The sequence below is a fragment of the Tetrao urogallus genome (genome assembly GCF_951394365.1).
Source record: "Tetrao urogallus genome assembly, chromosome: 5".
Classification (NCBI taxonomy): Eukaryota; Metazoa; Chordata; class Aves; order Galliformes; family Phasianidae; genus Tetrao; species Tetrao urogallus.
The window spans coordinates 45,697,416-45,715,087 of NC_136818.1; the positions used below are offsets into that span (position 1 = coordinate 45,697,416).

Below are 17,672 nucleotides of genomic sequence, written 5' to 3' on the forward strand. Positions count from 1 at the left end.
AAAGCAACTCTGATTTGAATGTTGGAAGGGAAAGAAGGAAAGGGGACGAGGATAATGGTCTGTGGATAGATGCATACTCAGCTACCTATGGCTTTGCTCCTGAACCTACCACATACTCACAAGCCAAAGAAGAAGAAACTTGCAGCTAACACCTTGGTACCATAACCAGGAGAGGCTTTTAAATGAGACTTGATAATTAATTCTTCCTCTTACCTGTGCTAGGAACAGTACTACCTGAATCACCAAAGCTTTTAAATTATCACTGCTTCCTGGGGACCTCTTACAGCTGAAATGAACTTCAGCCTCACAGTGGCCAGAGGAGCACTATATGCAGAGATGGCCATTGCCTGCACTCCTCCCTCAGGCCAGGGGCTGCAGGCTGCTTGCCCTCAGCACACTCCTCCCTCCCCAGCAGCACCTCACCAGCTATGCAGTTTTAATCAAATGCAACAGGAACAAAAGTCCATAAAGCCAAACTCTCCCCCAAGGCCATTCAGAAACCCACCACCAGCTGCACCTTTTGCAAACACTCCTTGATTTCAGTGCCATCCTAACACAGAAGTCAACATGGTGAATGGCACTGCAAGAATTGACCATTAGAGAGTTGGGAGGGTACATCCATGGCAGCATCTCAGCCATCCAGCAGCCCAGCTCTCTGTCAGGCTGTGCTGTCCACCTTCTGGAAGAGCAGGGCTGCAAGGATGAGTTACTCACACACATCCTCTGTATTCTGCATCTAGGACTGTTCTTTTAGATCTCTTAGGTTTTGAGGTTTATTTATTTTTTTTTTTTTTAAATGCTGGTGCCTTATTGCCACATCTCCACAGAGCTCAGAGAATTGACAGCATCCGCTTCTGAAGGTGCTGCAGCTGCCACAGTGATCTCTGTTCTTTTGCTGGTAGGAGCTGGTGCTTTTATGCCTATGGAGTAAAAATTCAAGCAAGCCAACTTCGTCTCTTGTTACAGGAGCATGCTACTCCCCTGAATTACAATATAACTGTCAATCAGGCACTTGATATTTAAAATCCTTTATGGTCTACCCTTAGGAACTGAGATTTCAGAAGATGACAGTAACATGCCAACTTCAGCAGGTTTAGCCTTTCAGCAGCAGGTGCTTCCCTTTTGCTCATGCACAGCAGTTGGAGCCCTCCAAGGCAGAGCAGGATCTCTTCTTCTGAGATTCTCTGAGCCCAGTTCTAGCAGCAACACAAAGCAAAGAGTTGTTGCTCACTAGAACAACAGATCATGTTTACTCAGTGCAAGTATAATTTGCAGGTGAAGTTCAGTGTAGCTGCTGTTATTTAGCATCTAAAAAAAAAAGTTTGTGCTGACTCACAGTTAGTACCCTGAAGTAGATGCTGTGTTTAATATTTCAGTTGTCATTAATTACAGCTGCTGTTGTAACACTTGGTTATTCACTGTATATTTTGCTAGCTTCATCCAAAGCTAGAGATATTTATGACTTGATTATTCTGTGAATAGTCTGTATATCTCCATAAATCCCAGGGGCTAAAAATCCTGCCTCAACTTACACCCTCCACCCATACAGACACTATGAGGAATATGAATCAGTGTAGAACTGGACTTGCAGTGTTTCAGGAAAGTCATGAACTGGTGTTTTCCCATCCCCTACTCTCCTCACATTATAGGTGTTACGGTTTTTAAAATTAAGATGAACTAGCACTCTTTTTATTACTGCATTATATGAAATATATTCATGTATTTTCAAAACTATATTTATAACCTGTAACATACTGTATAGTTTGCCACTTTTAGATATGCTTGTACTACAACTTAATAAGTTTAATAATAAAATCATCACTTATGAAATAACTGGTTTCAGATCTCTTACTAATGAAAACTAGGGGTGGAGTACAGTTACTGGTGGCACATTTTTCAGGTAAACACAGCTCATCAAGAAAGGAAGTGTTACCTCTGAGCTTCCAACACCTTCAGCTCCTACAAAGCAGCAGTTGGTCCTTTAGAAAGTCTGTTGCTTTTTCCCCACAGGCACAGCTGGGAGAGGTTGGTTTGAGCAGCTCCATAGTAGAGAGCTGCACTGGGCTTTGTACCCACAGCTACAGGCAGTCACAGCAGAGCAGCACTCAGCACTGCCACAGAGAAGAGGAAAGACACCCAGGACAAGGAACACAGGTGCTCAGGACCAGTGTTTCTGGAAATCTAGATTTAGCAGCAGTGCTGCTCAATCGCCCTGTCTCCTTGACTGACCGGAGTCTGGCGTTTTAGGGGTGTTGGTACCCCACAGAATACCCCCGAGCCCGGCACTGGCCCTGGAGCTGCTTGCAGACAGCCGGGCGCCGGCAGAGCACGGCCATAGCACGCGTCAGTGCCCCTCCAGCCCCCGGGCTTGCTTCCAGAGAGCTTCCAGTCTCGTACAGCCCCTAAGCACCTTCTCACCCAGAGCCCCCAGCCTCATCAAGCTGATTGTCGGCTTCAGGACGCACGCACCAACCCGCGTAGGGCAGCATCGAGCCCCTGGCCGGGCCCCGACGGCCGCACCCCCGCCCGCACGGGACGCTCCCGCAGCCTTCAGCTATCAGCCTGCACGCACGATAAAGAGCGGAGCTGGAGGACAGCTTCTGATCTGAGGTGTGGTCAGCACTAATCCTCTCGTTGCCCTATAATAACGCAGGCTGCTAAAGACAGGTCAGAAGGCAGACAAATTCATGCCCTGCATTCCCAGATAAGCTGCACGAATACCATTTAGCTGCAACAGGCACTCCCTTAAGGGAGGCATTAGACTTACTCTCAGCTGATAATGGCTCCAGCCAGAGAAGTCTTTGCACGATAGGGCAGAGGGCATCACCTGCTCCTGTCCTGAACACGAGACGACTAAGTACTGCTTATCCTGTCCTGGAGGTAGCAGGAAAGAGCAGCACAGCCTCAACTGAGCTGGTGTCCTCGGGGGCAATGGGAGATTCCCAGCTCCTCTTTATAGCCACATGCTACCCTACATATCCCAAAGAGACAGCAGATGAAAAAATACCTTAATTGGTTTTGCTGCTCTTGAGCTTAGTGTTTGAGAGAAGCCAAGATCAGGTTTTTTGTTTTTTTTTTTTTTTTTTTTTTTAAAAAGATATCTGAAAGAAATGCAGACCCCACCCAGCATCACTCCTAGCTCAGCCTGCAAATTCCCAAGACAGGGCAGAGGCTCCTTCTTGACATCAGCATAGTTGCACCAATCCCATGGCAGAACAGACACACAGCAAGATCAGTTTAGATAAATGGCATTTGGAGAACAGCCACCAGGATCATTTGTCTTGCAAAAAAAAGCAAAAAAACAAAACAGTGTCAAGGCTTACTCCTGTTCCACTCCTCCTGCTCTGGATGAGGGAGAAGGCATCCCAGAGACTTAAGTGTTTGGGAACCACTTTATTGCAAAACAGGTGCCTGTAATGAGATCACTTTCTCCACCACAGCACAGCAGCCACCAACACCATGCTCAGCACTGCCCCAGCAGCCACAGCAGCAAAACCCAGAGCCCAAGGGGCTGCAGCTGCTCCTGTAGAGGAGAGAAGCCCCAGTTAGAACCAGGCTGGGAAAGGACTGGTCCATACTCCTACTGAGTTGCACACTTACTGAAGTCATCCACATCAGCTACTTGTCTTAGCTCATCCTGCAGGAAAATAACAGGGCCTTTGCTGGAAACACAGGAGGCACTGTCCTTAAGGGTATACTCAGCACTTCTTTTACCTCCTGTGGAACAGCAAGAGAGTTGTAGGTTACAAAGATGCCTAGTCCTCAAGGTCAGGAGGCTTTGGCCACCTTCTCAACCCTCAGACAAGCCTGCCATGGATCAGAACAGAGAGAGGAGCCTACAGTGACCCTTGCATTTCTGTCAGGGAGGCAAGAGCCCTTCCTTAGAGGAAAGGAGCAGGAAATGCCTGCCGGTCTGTACTAAGGAACAGCATGTGCACCTGCCCACTGGCTGGGAGACCAGAGCCCTGCTGCCCCTTGAGATGCAGCAAGGCAAAGACACTTACTGGCTCTAGCAGGACAAGTGTTGGTGCAGGACTCTTGCACAGACCGGTGGCACACTGAGGCACTGCAGTGCAGGTACACCTAAAGAGAAGGCAACACAGAACTGAATTGCTCACTATCTGCAGACAAATTATATCCTGCTGTGGTACATTGAACCTGTCCAACATAGCAGCTTTGATACTTTATCCACATGGACTTCAAATTACATCAGATCTGGCATTACAGCACATCTCCCAGTCTCCTAGAATTAGCTCAGTTGAGTAAGCACTGCCTAAGTACACAGCTGGGACTAGTTTGGAGTATTGGTTGATTCAGGAGCACTGAACAGACAGCACGGGAAATAATAAAGTTAATCACTGAAGTGCTCAGTAATTCACAAGATTCATAGTCCAGAAAGCTACTTCCAAGTCATTTTAGCCATGAAGTTTACAAATTTGATCTGTATAGTTGGACCACACGCACTAAACTATTTCAACACATCCTGGGCAGCAAGCTAGCACTTACGTAATCTGCCATTTCAGTAATCTCATTTTCCATCACGTTCCTCCACTGATACATTGCCTATACTCAAAATCATCTCAGGGAAGACGTGAGACCACTTAATGTGTGAGCAATAACAACCAATTCAAGAGGAACCCAGGGAACAAGGAAGGCTGCTTACCAGCCCGGAAAGCAGCTCTTGGGACACAGAGTCCACAAAAGTAAATGTGTAGAGGGTGAAGCGCTGATAATGTGATGGGAACAGTAATCCTGAGGCAGTACTAAGAGGTACCAGCTGTGTCTGATAGTTGTCTCCTGAATAAGGGCACCTGAGAAAGAGGCCAGAAGTTAACGAGTGCAAGTCATTCCCCCACATCCAAAGTTGTTTACAAGCCACTTACCCATTCACCAGGACAGGCCACTGTGTCTGTTGATGAAGATTTATACTTGGTGTGGCCCAGCAGTGGTGCAGTAATAGAACCAGGTCAGGGTCTGTCCTCTGAAGGATCCTAACTTCTATGTAAATAGGGTCTCTTAGAGCCTTCACAATGGGATAGTCGGTGTCAGTGTAGTAGGAACTATATCGTTCATCTGGGTGAGAAAAAAGGGCTATTTTAGAGCAGGAATAAACAGGTAGAGAAACTGAGAGCATCCTTCATAGCTGTGTCATCAAGTCTTGAGAGCAGCAGAGAAGCAGTAATAGGATTCACTCCCTTACTACCCAGCAGAGAACAGAGCCCCACACCAAGAAGCCAGACCAAGTCCTGTAGACCTCTCACACCTGAGGCAATACGCAGCTCCAAGGACAGAGGACCAGGCTGGGAGACAGCAGGGAGTGGTGGCAGTGTGAAGACCTGAACACTCAAGGGGACAAAACTCCCAGTGATGGCATAACTACAGCGGACATGTAACCTGGAGGGACAAGAACACTGGGTCAGGCAGATAGGTACTCTGGCATTGCCTAGCTTTTCCCCAAGATCACAAACTGGTATCTGCCTTAATTATATCTCCAGAGTATCCTCCAGTGCTTCTTCATAATTAGTCAAAATTCTCTTCAGAGTTTAAATTTGAGTCCACAGGGTGGCATTGATCAGCACCAGTTTTATTCCCTTTAATTGGAGGCATGCCAGTCCCTAGCCTACTCAGGTGACTGCTGTACATTCCAAACTTGTGTGCATGTTCTCTGGACAAGTTCCTGCTTGTTACAGCAGTGCCTGCCCCAGGGTATTACCTGAAAGTGCTGTCCCTAGTGATAGAACCAAGGCTCCCCATATTCACATCCCTGGATGCCACCAACTCATTCTCATATATGGCATGGTCTCCAGTCACCTGCAATGACAGGACAGACATTTCTGCTGCACTGAAGTCAGGCTAGAGAACAATGGTTAGCTTCTGGAAATCCATAGGGTGCCCAATGCATAGTCAAAGCCACATCAGGTTGTTCCAGATCAGCATGCTTCAGTTAGTTCAGCTGCAACTCTCACCTGAAAAGTAGTGCCACAGGCAGAGAGTGGGAACTGGTACACAACAAAGGCATTGTTTTTCATTACAGGGATGCAGCCAGCACTGTGCCCACTGGCTAGATGCACAGAGTCCAGGATAACAGGTGGCAGGGTCACATCTCGAGAGACAGCAATGGAAAACTGTCCATCTGGTGTGCAGTGTGCTGTCACTGGGGGAGAGAAAGAGTCAGTTGTAGGTCCAAGGAGAAACAGCCTCAAACACAGTACAGAGAAGAGCAGCAAGACCTTCTTGTAACTCCCACAGTATATGCTGAGTAAAGCAAGGTAGAAAAGCTGGTACAAGTGCTACCAGCACAGGATACTCTCAGCAATACTGATTCTAGCCATAAACCCAAGCCTGTTGCAATACTTATTATTGGTTGAATACATTAATGAGTTTCCTTGACAACCAGAACCACAGCCCTAAGCCACCTGCATGACTGGTACACCAATCCTCTGCCAGGGAAAGCAGGTACTCCAGCCAGCTGTTGCATCAGAGGGAAGGATGGCCATTCACACTCACCTGTGTTACCATAGTAGCAAGTCTTGAGTTTGTCCCTAGGGTTGTAACAACAGCCTCGCACTTCACAGTCTCCCTGGCTGATGGGTAAAGAGGCACAGGGCAGCCGGTCCTGGCTGTGGACAGCAGAACAGACACCACTGCTAGGAGCATCCAGTGCTGCAAGAAACAGGAGAATCTTGCAGCAAGAGCACAGTAGCAGAGGATCAAGGGCACAAGGAACACTAGTTTGATTTTGCATACAAGTCAATGGAAGTTTTATGGACTCAGGTGAGGGTCAAACATGCCTCAGAGCACACATAGAAGCCTGCCGACAAGCAAGTACCCAGAAAACCAGGGCTCTCTGCACTGACATTCTCCAAGATATCACCTGTGCAGATACAAGCTACCTCTCCAAACCTACAGGAGGTCTAGCAACAGGCACCTGCAAGAAAAGGTATTCATGGCAACAGGCAGCATACTTCTTCAGGAGTGGTCAGTCTTACCAGGAAGGTCTGCAGGGCACATAAACAGCTTCTCTTCATGAAGAACCTTTTGTCCAGCAGCATCTGTCCCTTCCAGCCCAACAATTATAAAGTAATTGCCATCCTGGGAGAGAGCCATACATAATCAGTGCAGCCAGAGTAGCAGTCATCGCAGCCCCAGGAGGGTCCCCAAGTCACTCACCCATCCAAAGATATAGCAGCTGGTGTAGGAAACTGACACTACCATGGCGCCATCCGGAGATTCAGATACCCAGAGACCACAGCCAGAATCATTCTGCAGAGCATGTGCCCTCCCTTCAGTATCTAGGAGGAGATGAGACAGCAGCAGGGTATTCAGCAGCCTATGCTAAAGACATGAGTGTACTACAAATGTATAGCTCAGTTAAAAAAAAAAAAAAAATCTCAGCCCACAAAAGGGCCTGCACTGGCAGAGAGTTGTGAGGAAACCTAGCAGCCAAGGACATGTAGATCCTGGCACAGCATTCTACTCAAATCCATGAAGGCCAGGTCAGGTAAACAGCTCCCAGATTACACAAGTAGCACTAAAACTACAGCATATCACATCAGAGCCAGCACCCTTCACATTTCAGCCATACCTCACTACTGCATAGAGACAACAGCAGCAGCCAGAACACCTCTTGACATCACCCTCACTTACCCCAAGCAGTCAGCACAAAGGAAGCATTCCCTTCCCAGCCTGGGGGAAACGTGAGCTGCAAGCTCCCTTGGCCACAAAACAACAAGTCAGGGTCAACAAAAGGCCTACTCCAAGTCCCCACAACCAAAGCAAGGGGACCAAGCAACCCCAGGAAAGACAAAGCTCCAAACACAGCCATGGCCTGCCCTACAACACCCATCCTGCTCTCCTGCCAAGCACCATGAAGCACCTGCCCTTAGCCTGGAGCTTTTAAGCTGTGGAGACAGCTGGGAAGAACGAGTCCTGACGCTTCCAGGTGGACCCAACCCAGCAGTTTAACATCTTCTACTGCTCCCAGCTGCCTCCAAAGCCATCACTGTGTGCTTTGCACCCATCCCAGCAAACAGCCACAGGCCACCAGCTCAGCTTCTGTCACGAGATGGCTCTGTGTTCATAACACAGAGCTGAGAGCAGCTCATTTGTGCACTCCACTCTGGAGCCCCAGAAGGGCCTTCCAGCTCTTCCTCTCACCCTGAGTTCTTCCCCTCACTGGCCAGTCCCGCAGTTCTGCCTTTTCTCCATGTTTTCCCCTCTTGATGCACTGATTGCGCATTCCATGGCATAAGTGCAAAAGGCTCAGTGACAATGCTCTCTGTTAAAGGTGTCACTGCTTCAAATCCTACACACAGGGTGTTAACATGGAAGCATGGAAGCAGTCTCCTGCTTGCAGCTGATGGATAAGTAGGCAGCTGTGCACACATGAAAAGAGGTGGTTTCCCTTATGTACTCCTGGCTCTGGTCTGCTGCACTGTTTGCATGAAGTGTGACCACAACCAGTGGTGTCAGGAAGACAGTAACAGTAACAGTAACAGCACAGATGGTTTCCCCTAATGAGAACTAGTAGAAACTGTGCTGAATAGTAGAAAACACAGCAACGATGCTATACAGCATATACAACAGAACACTTCTGGGAGCACCTCAAGTGAAACACCACATTCATAGTATGAACTCTGTAACAATAAACTGGGAGTGAAATAAGTAGCCCTATTAGCAGACATGAAATTTCATAAACCTGATGTCCTCTGCAGTTGTTTGACACGAGGTGTGTCTTTACTCAACAAAGCATATCCATATTGATGGATAAGTAGGGAGCTGTGCACACATGAAAAGAGCTGATTTCCCTTATATACTTCTGGCTCTGGACTGCAGTACTGTTTACAGTGCAGGGTGTGTGGGGATAGCAGGGACAGGTTGCTGGGCAGCAGGACCATCTGTTCTGTGTGACCCACACCCCAGAAGCTGACCGGTTTTCTTGGGAAGCCATCGGTGGGCCTGAAGAATAGGTAACACTGATTCCTTCATGATCCCAGAGAAAGTTTATCCTGTCAATACCCTTTGCCTGACTGTAACTGCAAGATTTCTCCTCCTCTCACACAGACAGCCTTGTCCTTGCCAAACATCATCCATACAGCTCTCAGATGCCAGTAGCATTTACTGTTGATAATTGGCTAAATAATAGTAAATAAATGAAGTACTTTGGAGCTACAGAAACAGTTCACTTTAATTTATCAGTAGTTTGTTCATGCTGACAGGAAAAAAATTAAAGAATAGCTCTATTTGAAACAAACAAACAAACAAACAAACAAACCCAGACTAACAGTGGGAGTGCTGTAGTTCCACCACAGCAATACCTGTGCTGAGAGTGGTTTCACTTGTTGCTCTTTCTAATTTCTCTGTACATACACATGACTGCCATGTTGGTTGCTGTGGAAATGGGAGGTAAGTAAAATGCACCTGAGATCTGTGAAAGCAAACTACTTTGTTTGGGAGTTGTTATAAGCAGTGGAAAGCAATTTTGGTGAGAGGAAAAATGTAGATCTGTCTTGTTCCCAAAACTCTTCCTTAAGCATTTGCTTGTTTTCTCACACCTTGTAATATGAGTGTCCAACCTTTCGGCTTGAAGAGAATTGTCTTGGGCCACACCTATGTAGGACACTCCAAAAGTAATGCCTCCTATTTATTTCCTTGGAAACTACAACAGATGCAAAGAGCACAATAATACTATTTGAGCAAATTCTCAGCTACAAAACAATATTTTTCAAGACAGTCACCACAATTAGCTGTGCATTTTCACCAGCAATGAACGAGTCCTGCATGCCATACTCATAAACATCTATACCAGTGGAGGTGATCCACAATCACTTCTGCTGAAATGCACCACCGCTGCTTCACTATACTCACATCCACTGTCTGGTCTCCATAAATGCTCAGCAAGCATTGATGAATATCAGTAGGTGCCATTTTTTCTGCACAGTGACGTGCCTTTGCTCCATATGCACTTCCATGTCAGATGCCATTTGGTCAGACTTCCCCTCTGCTGCTGTCTGTCACACAGCAACAAAATGTAACGGGATATTGGTAGGAAGGTTCAGCCTCTACTGCCATCCCACCAACATCCACACCTGATGTCATGAGCCAACATAGTAATATAGGAGGCATTACTTTTGGAGCAGCCCTTGTGAAATACATTATGTAGTTAATGCATGTTAGTAACGAAACTTTTACATTAGTGGGATATGTGAAACTATCTTTTATGAAACTTGTTTTTGTGAAACTACTCTGTTAGTCTGGTTTGATGGGAGTAATTGGGATTTCTAGGGAGTTCTCAGGTGAGTCATCAGAGATTTGGGGTGAAATTTCACTCTTCCTGTGCTTCACCCTTGAAAACATTTGTTCACAAATGTATGCACTGCCAAAAATCAATTACACAAATAAGGTGTGATTGTGGAGCAAGGGATATTTTCTCAGGTAAGAGAGCATATGAAAGCCTGGTAGAGACATGCTCAGATTTTTCTTTGAGTTTAGTGTCTGATTGCAATTCTACATTCCATATGAAAATTCACAGATAATGCATTTATGTTGACTGAAAACAGAGTCACAAATATACCAAAAGAACTGATGTTTTTTTAGGCTATTTCATTCATTGAAAGGAAATAAATCCAATTCCATTATTGAAAGGTAAAGCACAGCTGCTTGTTTATTGCTGTTCAAAGGATTGTATCTAGCCACTGTATAACAACACACAAAAATACATGCCGTTAAAAGAACCAGAACTGCACTGCACCCTCTCTGTACCCTAGTTACAGCCCAGACAGTGTAAATATCACACCAATGTTCTCTTGTGAGAAATGGGTGTGCACCCAGAGCTGGGTCAGGGCCACACGGTGGGGCAGAGTCGCTGCCACGATGGCACTGGGCAGGGAGTGGCTGCAGGGCTGGCAGGGCTGGGCTGTGTGTTGGCTGTGCCAGCCTTAAAGAAATGTTGCAGGTATAACTATAACTTCAGCAGCTCAAGTGGAACACCACTCCCACTGCATGAACTCTGTAACAATGAACTTTGAGGGAAATACGTAGTCTTATGAGTGCAGTTCAATTTTTTTAAGCGTGTAGGTCTCTGCCGTGTTTGACATGAGGTGTGTCTTTAATTAACACTTCATATCTGCAAATACCGGGTTTAAAACACAGGGCAAAATCAAATGACTGCAGGTTAGAAGAGATTAACTCAGCCATGTGATAAAAAACGTAGTTTATGTAACAAAGCAGAACCCTTCAGTATATAAAGGGGCACAGGCAGCCACAACAGCACAATCAGAAGCTCCTGTCCACCTTGGAAATGTTGCTCCTGGGAGCAGCAAGCGTTGTCCTCCTGATCTGTGTGGCTTGCCTGCTCTCCATCGCGCAATGGAGAAAAAGGTCTGGAAAGGGGAAGATGCCTGAGGGACCAGCTCCCCTTCCCATCGTAGGGAACATGCTGCAGGTGAAACCAAAGGATTTAGCCAAAACTCTTGAGAAGGTAAGGACTCCCTTCTTTCCTCTCAGTTTCTGCTGAGGGTGAGGAATGTGTGGGCTGTGTGCATGGGGACGATGTGTGGCTGTAGCTTGCTGAGTGGCAGTGGGCAAGGAGCAGAAAAGCCCTGGGGATCTCAGCTGACCCCTCGCTGCTTCCGCCCTTGTTATGGGGCTGATGGCTCACTGATGTTTGTCTTGAGAGGACCAGGCCTCACTTAACACTGCAGGTCTGTGAGGCTGCCCAGCTTGCAGCAGGAGGCAGCAGCAGCCTGATCACTTTTCAACCCCTCCTCTCTACCTGCTCCACAGCCACGCTCTCTCTTGCATTTTGACAGCTCTCTGAAAAATACGGGCCGGTCTTCTCAGTGCAACTGGGTTCAACTCCAGTAGTGGTGCTGTCTGGATATGAGGTGGTGAAAGAAGCCTTGATTGATCGTGCGGATGAGTTTGCTGCCAGAGGACACATGCCTATTGGAGACCGGACTAACAAAGGATTAGGTATGCTCACTGACTGAGCTTCCCCTGAGGAAAAGGGAAGCGCTGAGGACAAGTATGGCAGATGAGGGCTGGAGCAAATGATGCATGTATGAGGGCAGCCAGAGAGAAGAGGGTGGGTCCCACTGCGACAAGGGAAGGCAGGGCAGCCCTCAGTCTCTGGCTTCCACCACGTGAAGTGCGTAAGAGAGACATGGAGCCAGACTGGGCTCATGTGTGCACAGCAAAGGGCAAGAAGCAACGGAGCCACGTTGCAGTAGGGGAAGTTCTGTGTGGATGCAAGGGATCAGCTGTTCACAAGGAGGTTGGTTATGTCTTGGAGAAGGCCAAAAGCAGGCTGCTGGACTACAGCACCTCTGCAGGTTGCCTCCAAACCACAGTGCTATACAGTGCTGTGTCAGTGCTCCCCCAGAGACAGCACTCGCTCTCATTGCGAGCCTCCACTTATCACAGGTCCAGCACACCCAAGACAGGTCTTTCCCCTTTCTTCTTCCTCCACAGGCATTATTTTCAGCAACAACGAGGGATGGATACAAGTTCGGCGGTTTGCTCTCACCACTCTGCGCAACTTTGGGATGGGGAAGAGGAGCATAGAAGAGAGGATCCAGGAGGAAGCTGAGCACTTGCTTGAAGAGATCAGAAAAACAAACAGTACGATCTGCTTTTAATATCGCCTACGTTTGCAAAAAAAAAGGAATGTGCCAAGGGAGCCCATGTTCTTAGCAGAAGCTGTGGGGTCTCCATTCTTGGAGATGCTCAAAAGATGTTGGTATGTGATCCTGCGGCAGCGGCTCTAAGTGGCCCTGCTTGAACAGTGGGCAAGGTGGCCTCTCAGAAGACTCTGAACCATTCTGTGAGTCTGTTAGGGCACCTTCCTGCACATTTGATTCCCGAGCTGTTAAGCTGTTAACACTGCCATGAGCACATATAGCTCCTTTTGGAGAATCCCCCTGCTTCGTTCAGAGACTGTGAAATTCCACTGTCCACTGCAGCTCACGTTACCCACAGTAGCCGTAGGTTTTATATATTTCATTACTTATTTATACATTGTAACTTTTCTGAACTCACAGGAATGCCCTTCGACCCCACGTACAAGCTAAGCTGCGCTGTCTCCAATGTCATATGTTCCATCGTCTTTGGGGAACGATATGACTACAAAGACAAAAAGTTCCTGTCCCTGATGAACAACACAAACAAAATATTTGAATTGATGAATTCCCGCTTGGGACAGGTACGTTCAGCAGATATTTCATAGTGGGGACATTTTGCCAGGGGAGCAGGAGGCCTCCCTCACAGGAAAGTTGGTCTCAATGAGCCTTGTGGGTATCTTCCAATTCAGGAAGAAATTTTGTGATTCTGTGATATTTTACAGTAGGACCTGTCAGCACTCTATTGCAGAAAAGTGAATACCTTCCAGACAGAGAAGGTTTAATGCTGTTACCACCCCACGGCATTGTCACTGGATCTAGATGACCTTGAATGCCCTTTCCAACCCAAAGCATTTAAAATCTCTAAGAATTCATACCGTGACCAAGCAGGTCTCCACTGCTGTATAGAACTGGCCAGCCAAACAGCCCATCTCCCTCGCTTAGCTGAGGGGGTTGAACCTGCCTGCTTTTGGCTAATCACAAAGACTAGGGCAATGGTCACTCTGGGGACCTTTCTGTTTCTTTCCTTCCAGTTTTACCAAATGTTCTCCTACATCCTGGATTATTTGCCCGGCCCACACAACAAGATATTCAAAGAAATTAATGCTTTAAAAGCCTTTGCGGCAGAGGAGATAAAGCTGCACCAAGTCTCCCTGGATCCCAGCGCCCCCCAGGATTTCATTGACTGTTTCCTCAGCAAAATGCAGGAGGTAAGGAGACACCAAAACACAGCTCATCCCCAAATACACCTATGCTGATAACTTCTCCCAGTTGGCTGCTGCACTTAGCAGAGAAATTCAATAGCCCAGGGTGGAAAAAAAAGAAAAATGGGGAGACACAAGAAAGGGGCACGGTTCTCCTTTCAACTCAAGAAACAGCACAGTTTTATTTCTCTAGGAAAAAGACAATCCCAAATCACACTTCCACATCACAAACCTGATAACCTCAACCTTTGACTTGTTCATTGCTGGAACAGAGACAACAAGCACCACTGTACGATACGGACTTCTGCTTCTCCTCAAATATCCAAAGATACAAGGTACTGGTCTACAGTATTTTTTCCTCTCTACTGTTCCCCAGGTTGTGACACATCTAACAGTTTTTCTGTTTCATGTTCTACGTCTGTGGGCAATGTCCTTGCACCCTCATAAGGGTTGCTGCCTGTGCTGTGCAACCCCCTCCATGGGCAGGGATTTCGCTGTGTCCACAACTTTATCTCTCGGTACTCCAGTGTAACTAAGTTGTTATAAGGCATTCTTGGAATAGGCTGCAGAGAAGATGCATTCCGGACAACACCTAAATCAACATAAATGTTCCCAACATCACTGAGTTGCTACTGAACCCACAGGATTTGAGGACTGCTTAGGACAACCTGCTTGGGTGGGGTTTGCCTTATTCGCTCGTCTTATTGGCTGTGCTTCTCACGACAGAGAAAGTTCAAGAAGAGATTGATCGGGTAGTAGGACGATCACGAAGACCTTGCGTGGCTGACCGGACCCAGATGCCCTACACAGATGCAGTGGTCCATGAAATCCAGCGCTTCATCACCCTCCTCCCTATGAGCCTCCCTCATGCTGTCACTAAAGACATCCACTTCAGAGACTACGTCATTCCCAAGGTTAGCAGGCAAGCTCCCTCCGGTTTGGCAACAGCGCGGCAGCACCACTGCTGTCAGGCTGTCAGAGAGGAGCAAGAAACGCTGGGGCCAGACCTTGTCCACGTTCAGGCCTTCATAAAGGTTCTATCCTCACATCCCAGCGGTTTCGCTAGCTTCCGTGCACTGCCTTGTTGCTGCTCCCTGGGCCCAGACTGGAACACTAGCTCTGACCAACTCCTCTACTGCCTTGCTCTGTACACTGCCCAGTTAGGGGAAACACGCAGAGCTCACAACAAAACATAGCTGTGTCACCTCGCACAGGCACCAAGCTCACCACAATCCACTAGAGCCTGGGCCACTGTGCTCACATTTCTTCATGTCTTCTGACACGATCGTACCGCTAAGTCCAGCCGTTGCTTGGCAGGCAGCAGGATTAAGTGGCCCAACGCCGCTCCCCTTCATGTTCTGCTCTTCTCGTGTCACTGCAGGGTACCACCGTCTATCCCCTCCTCAGTACCGCACTGTATGACAGCAAGGAGTTTCCAAACCCAACTGAGTTTAATCCTGGACATTTCTTGAACCAGAACGGCACCTTTAGGAAGAGCGAGTTCTTCATTCCCTTCTCAGCAGGTAAGGCACAGCCTTCCTCCCTCAGGAGCTGTGGTCCTCCTGCTCAGGTGACCACACATGCTCCCAGCCCAGTCCTGCCAGCGCTTCCTCAGGGCTCACTGCTCTCTGTTTAATTCCTCTCAGCTGATCTCTTCCCCAGCCACATTGGACACCTTGGTTAGGGCCTGACAGCTTTTCAAAACCCCCGCTGGGAGATGCTGATGGAATGACACGCAGCGGACCCGTTCTCATTTTCTAAACTAGCTGTCACCTTCATACGCAACCATCAAAGCCAGCCTGAACCAACCTGTCTTTCCACGGCAGCTCCACTTTTCCCACGCTCCTCTTAAGTAGGCCACGGGCAGACACCCGCTGTCCAAAAGCCCCAACCCTCCGCTCTCAACCACCCTCTGCATCACCTCACTCCCATCCCCTCCGCCCCTCCTCCTGTGTTCAACACTTCTCCTGCTCCTGTTCTGCCATCACACACCCAGCCAAACTTCCACGCACCTCGCTGCTGCGGCTGCATCTAGTCAACGTGTGCTTTAGCTGCATACATAACACGTGGGCTTAGTACAAACACTGAGCCGCTCAACATCAGCTGCTCAGTGCTATTGGTTGTGTTTGCTTCCAGGGAAACGAATTTGCCCTGGAGAGGGCCTGGCACGCATGGAGATATTCTTACTTTTGACCACCATCCTGCAGAACTTCACCGTGAAGCCTGTTGTCAGCCCTGAGGAACTCAGCATCACCCCAACACTGAGTGGGACAGCAAATATTCCTCCCTACTACCAGCTCTGTGCTATCCCCCGCTGAGGGGCACAAAACCTCACTGCTGTGCTCCTCAGCCAGTCCGCTCCTTTACACATCCCCGACTCAAACCAGTGGCAGGAACTTTGCCCCACCACCTCAAAGCCTCCACGAGGACAGCCCACAGACAAAGCCCCAGGCAGACCAAACACAGATCTGCACCTGCTCACACAGCGCAGGAGGTGATGTTGCACCCCACTGCAATGACACTATGTCACATCACAGGCTGCATGAGCACAGCAGACCCACTGAACAGCTGATTTGCTCACAGCTGTGACTCTGTGGCTATCCATCACTCGCTTCTCTGGCCTTGTGTGTCCCAACAGCAGCAGCAGACTTTGCAGAGGGACCGAGTTGCTATGCCGTATGTTTATGCTAATGACCCAATAAAGAACAATCTGTTCATGAGGACTTGAGCTGCTCCTTTCTTTGCGTTAGGACCGTGCCCGCAGACACTGCTCCACACAACACAGTAGGTCAGAGTGCACGTGGGCAGCGCTGTGCAGGCAAGACTGTCCTTCCCAGGGTGAGGCCCTGCCTGCTTCATCGGTGGACTCACTGCTGCTGCTGCCTGCAAGGACCCCTGCCAGTATGCTGCTCACAGGGGGTTGAGAGAAAGGTGCCTGCTGCTGGGGGTCCTTCAGAATTACTGGGCACACTATGGCCCAGCCACCGCACAGGCTGGAAGGGCTGGCAGCACCTTCCCACTGTGGCACCTCTGTCTCCCTGAAGCATTACATGGTACAACACTGGCTGACAACGGGCCCCTCAGCACCTCCCTTGAATAAAGATGGAGTGCAGTGATCATAGAATCATAGAATCACAAGGTTGGAAACGGCCTATAAGATCATCTAGTCCAACCGTCTCCTCATCACCATTACCACCACAAGCACTAAACCATATCACGCATAGATGCCTCTTGAACACTGCCAGGGATGGTGACTCCACCACCTCTCTGGGCAGGCCATTCCAGTGCCTGACCACTCTGAGAGAAAAAAATTCTTCCTTATGTCCAACCTAAACCTCCTCTGATACAGCTTGCGGCCATTACCCCGTGTTGTGCTCGTTCCCTGGGAGAAGAGGCCAAATCCCTCTTCACCACAATCTCCCTTCAGGAAGTTGTAGAGTGCAATGAGGTCTCCCTGAGCCTCCTCTTCTCCAGACTGAACAATCCCAGCTCCCTCACCCGTTCGTCATAAGACTTGTGCTCCAGACCCCTCACCAATTTTGTTGCCCTTCTCTGGACACGCTCCAGGACCTCAACATCTTTCCTGTAGTGAGGAGCCCAAAACTGAACACAGTACTCAAGGTGCGGCCTCACCAGTGCTGAGTACGGGGGGAAGATCACCTCCCTGCTCCTGCTGGCCACACTATTTCTAATGCAGGCCAGGATGCTGTTGAATCATTTCTTGCATGGCATCTCCTGCTGAAATCATAGGAGAATAAACATTTTCACTCCACATGTCAGCTGAATTACCTTTGCTGGGAGCACCGAGGAAGGAACGGAGAGTGAGAAATCGCTCTGAGTAAGGAGTTAC

General features: G+C 48.3%; 2 protein-coding genes across 2 annotated transcripts; one reads left to right on the forward strand and one right to left on the reverse strand.

The window, feature by feature from the left end:
- Window positions 1-3,422: 3,422 nt before the first annotated feature.
- LOC306946602 (zona pellucida sperm-binding protein 4-like) lies at window positions 3,423-7,846 on the reverse strand (the record flags this gene model as incomplete). The annotated part of the gene is made up of 12 exons (XM_079535676.1): window positions 3,423-3,523; window positions 3,601-3,717; window positions 4,005-4,083; window positions 4,664-4,811; window positions 4,884-5,073; window positions 5,264-5,394; window positions 5,714-5,811; window positions 5,967-6,154; window positions 6,508-6,663; window positions 6,990-7,092; window positions 7,171-7,292; window positions 7,648-7,846. 12 exons carry the CDS (start codon window positions 7,844-7,846, stop codon window positions 3,423-3,425), a joined length of 1,632 nt encoding a protein of 543 aa, XP_079391802.1.
- Window positions 7,847-11,299: 3,453 nt separating this feature from the next.
- Window positions 11,300-16,140, forward strand: LOC306947066 (cytochrome P450 2C9-like; the record flags this gene model as incomplete). The annotated part of the gene is made up of 9 exons (XM_079536261.1): window positions 11,300-11,479; window positions 11,811-11,973; window positions 12,472-12,621; window positions 13,041-13,201; window positions 13,652-13,828; window positions 14,016-14,157; window positions 14,549-14,736; window positions 15,204-15,345; window positions 15,959-16,140. The coding sequence occupies 9 exons, from the start codon at window positions 11,300-11,302 to the stop codon at window positions 16,138-16,140; spliced, it is 1,485 nt and encodes a 494-aa protein (XP_079392387.1).
- Window positions 16,141-17,672: the final 1,532 nt, after the last annotated feature.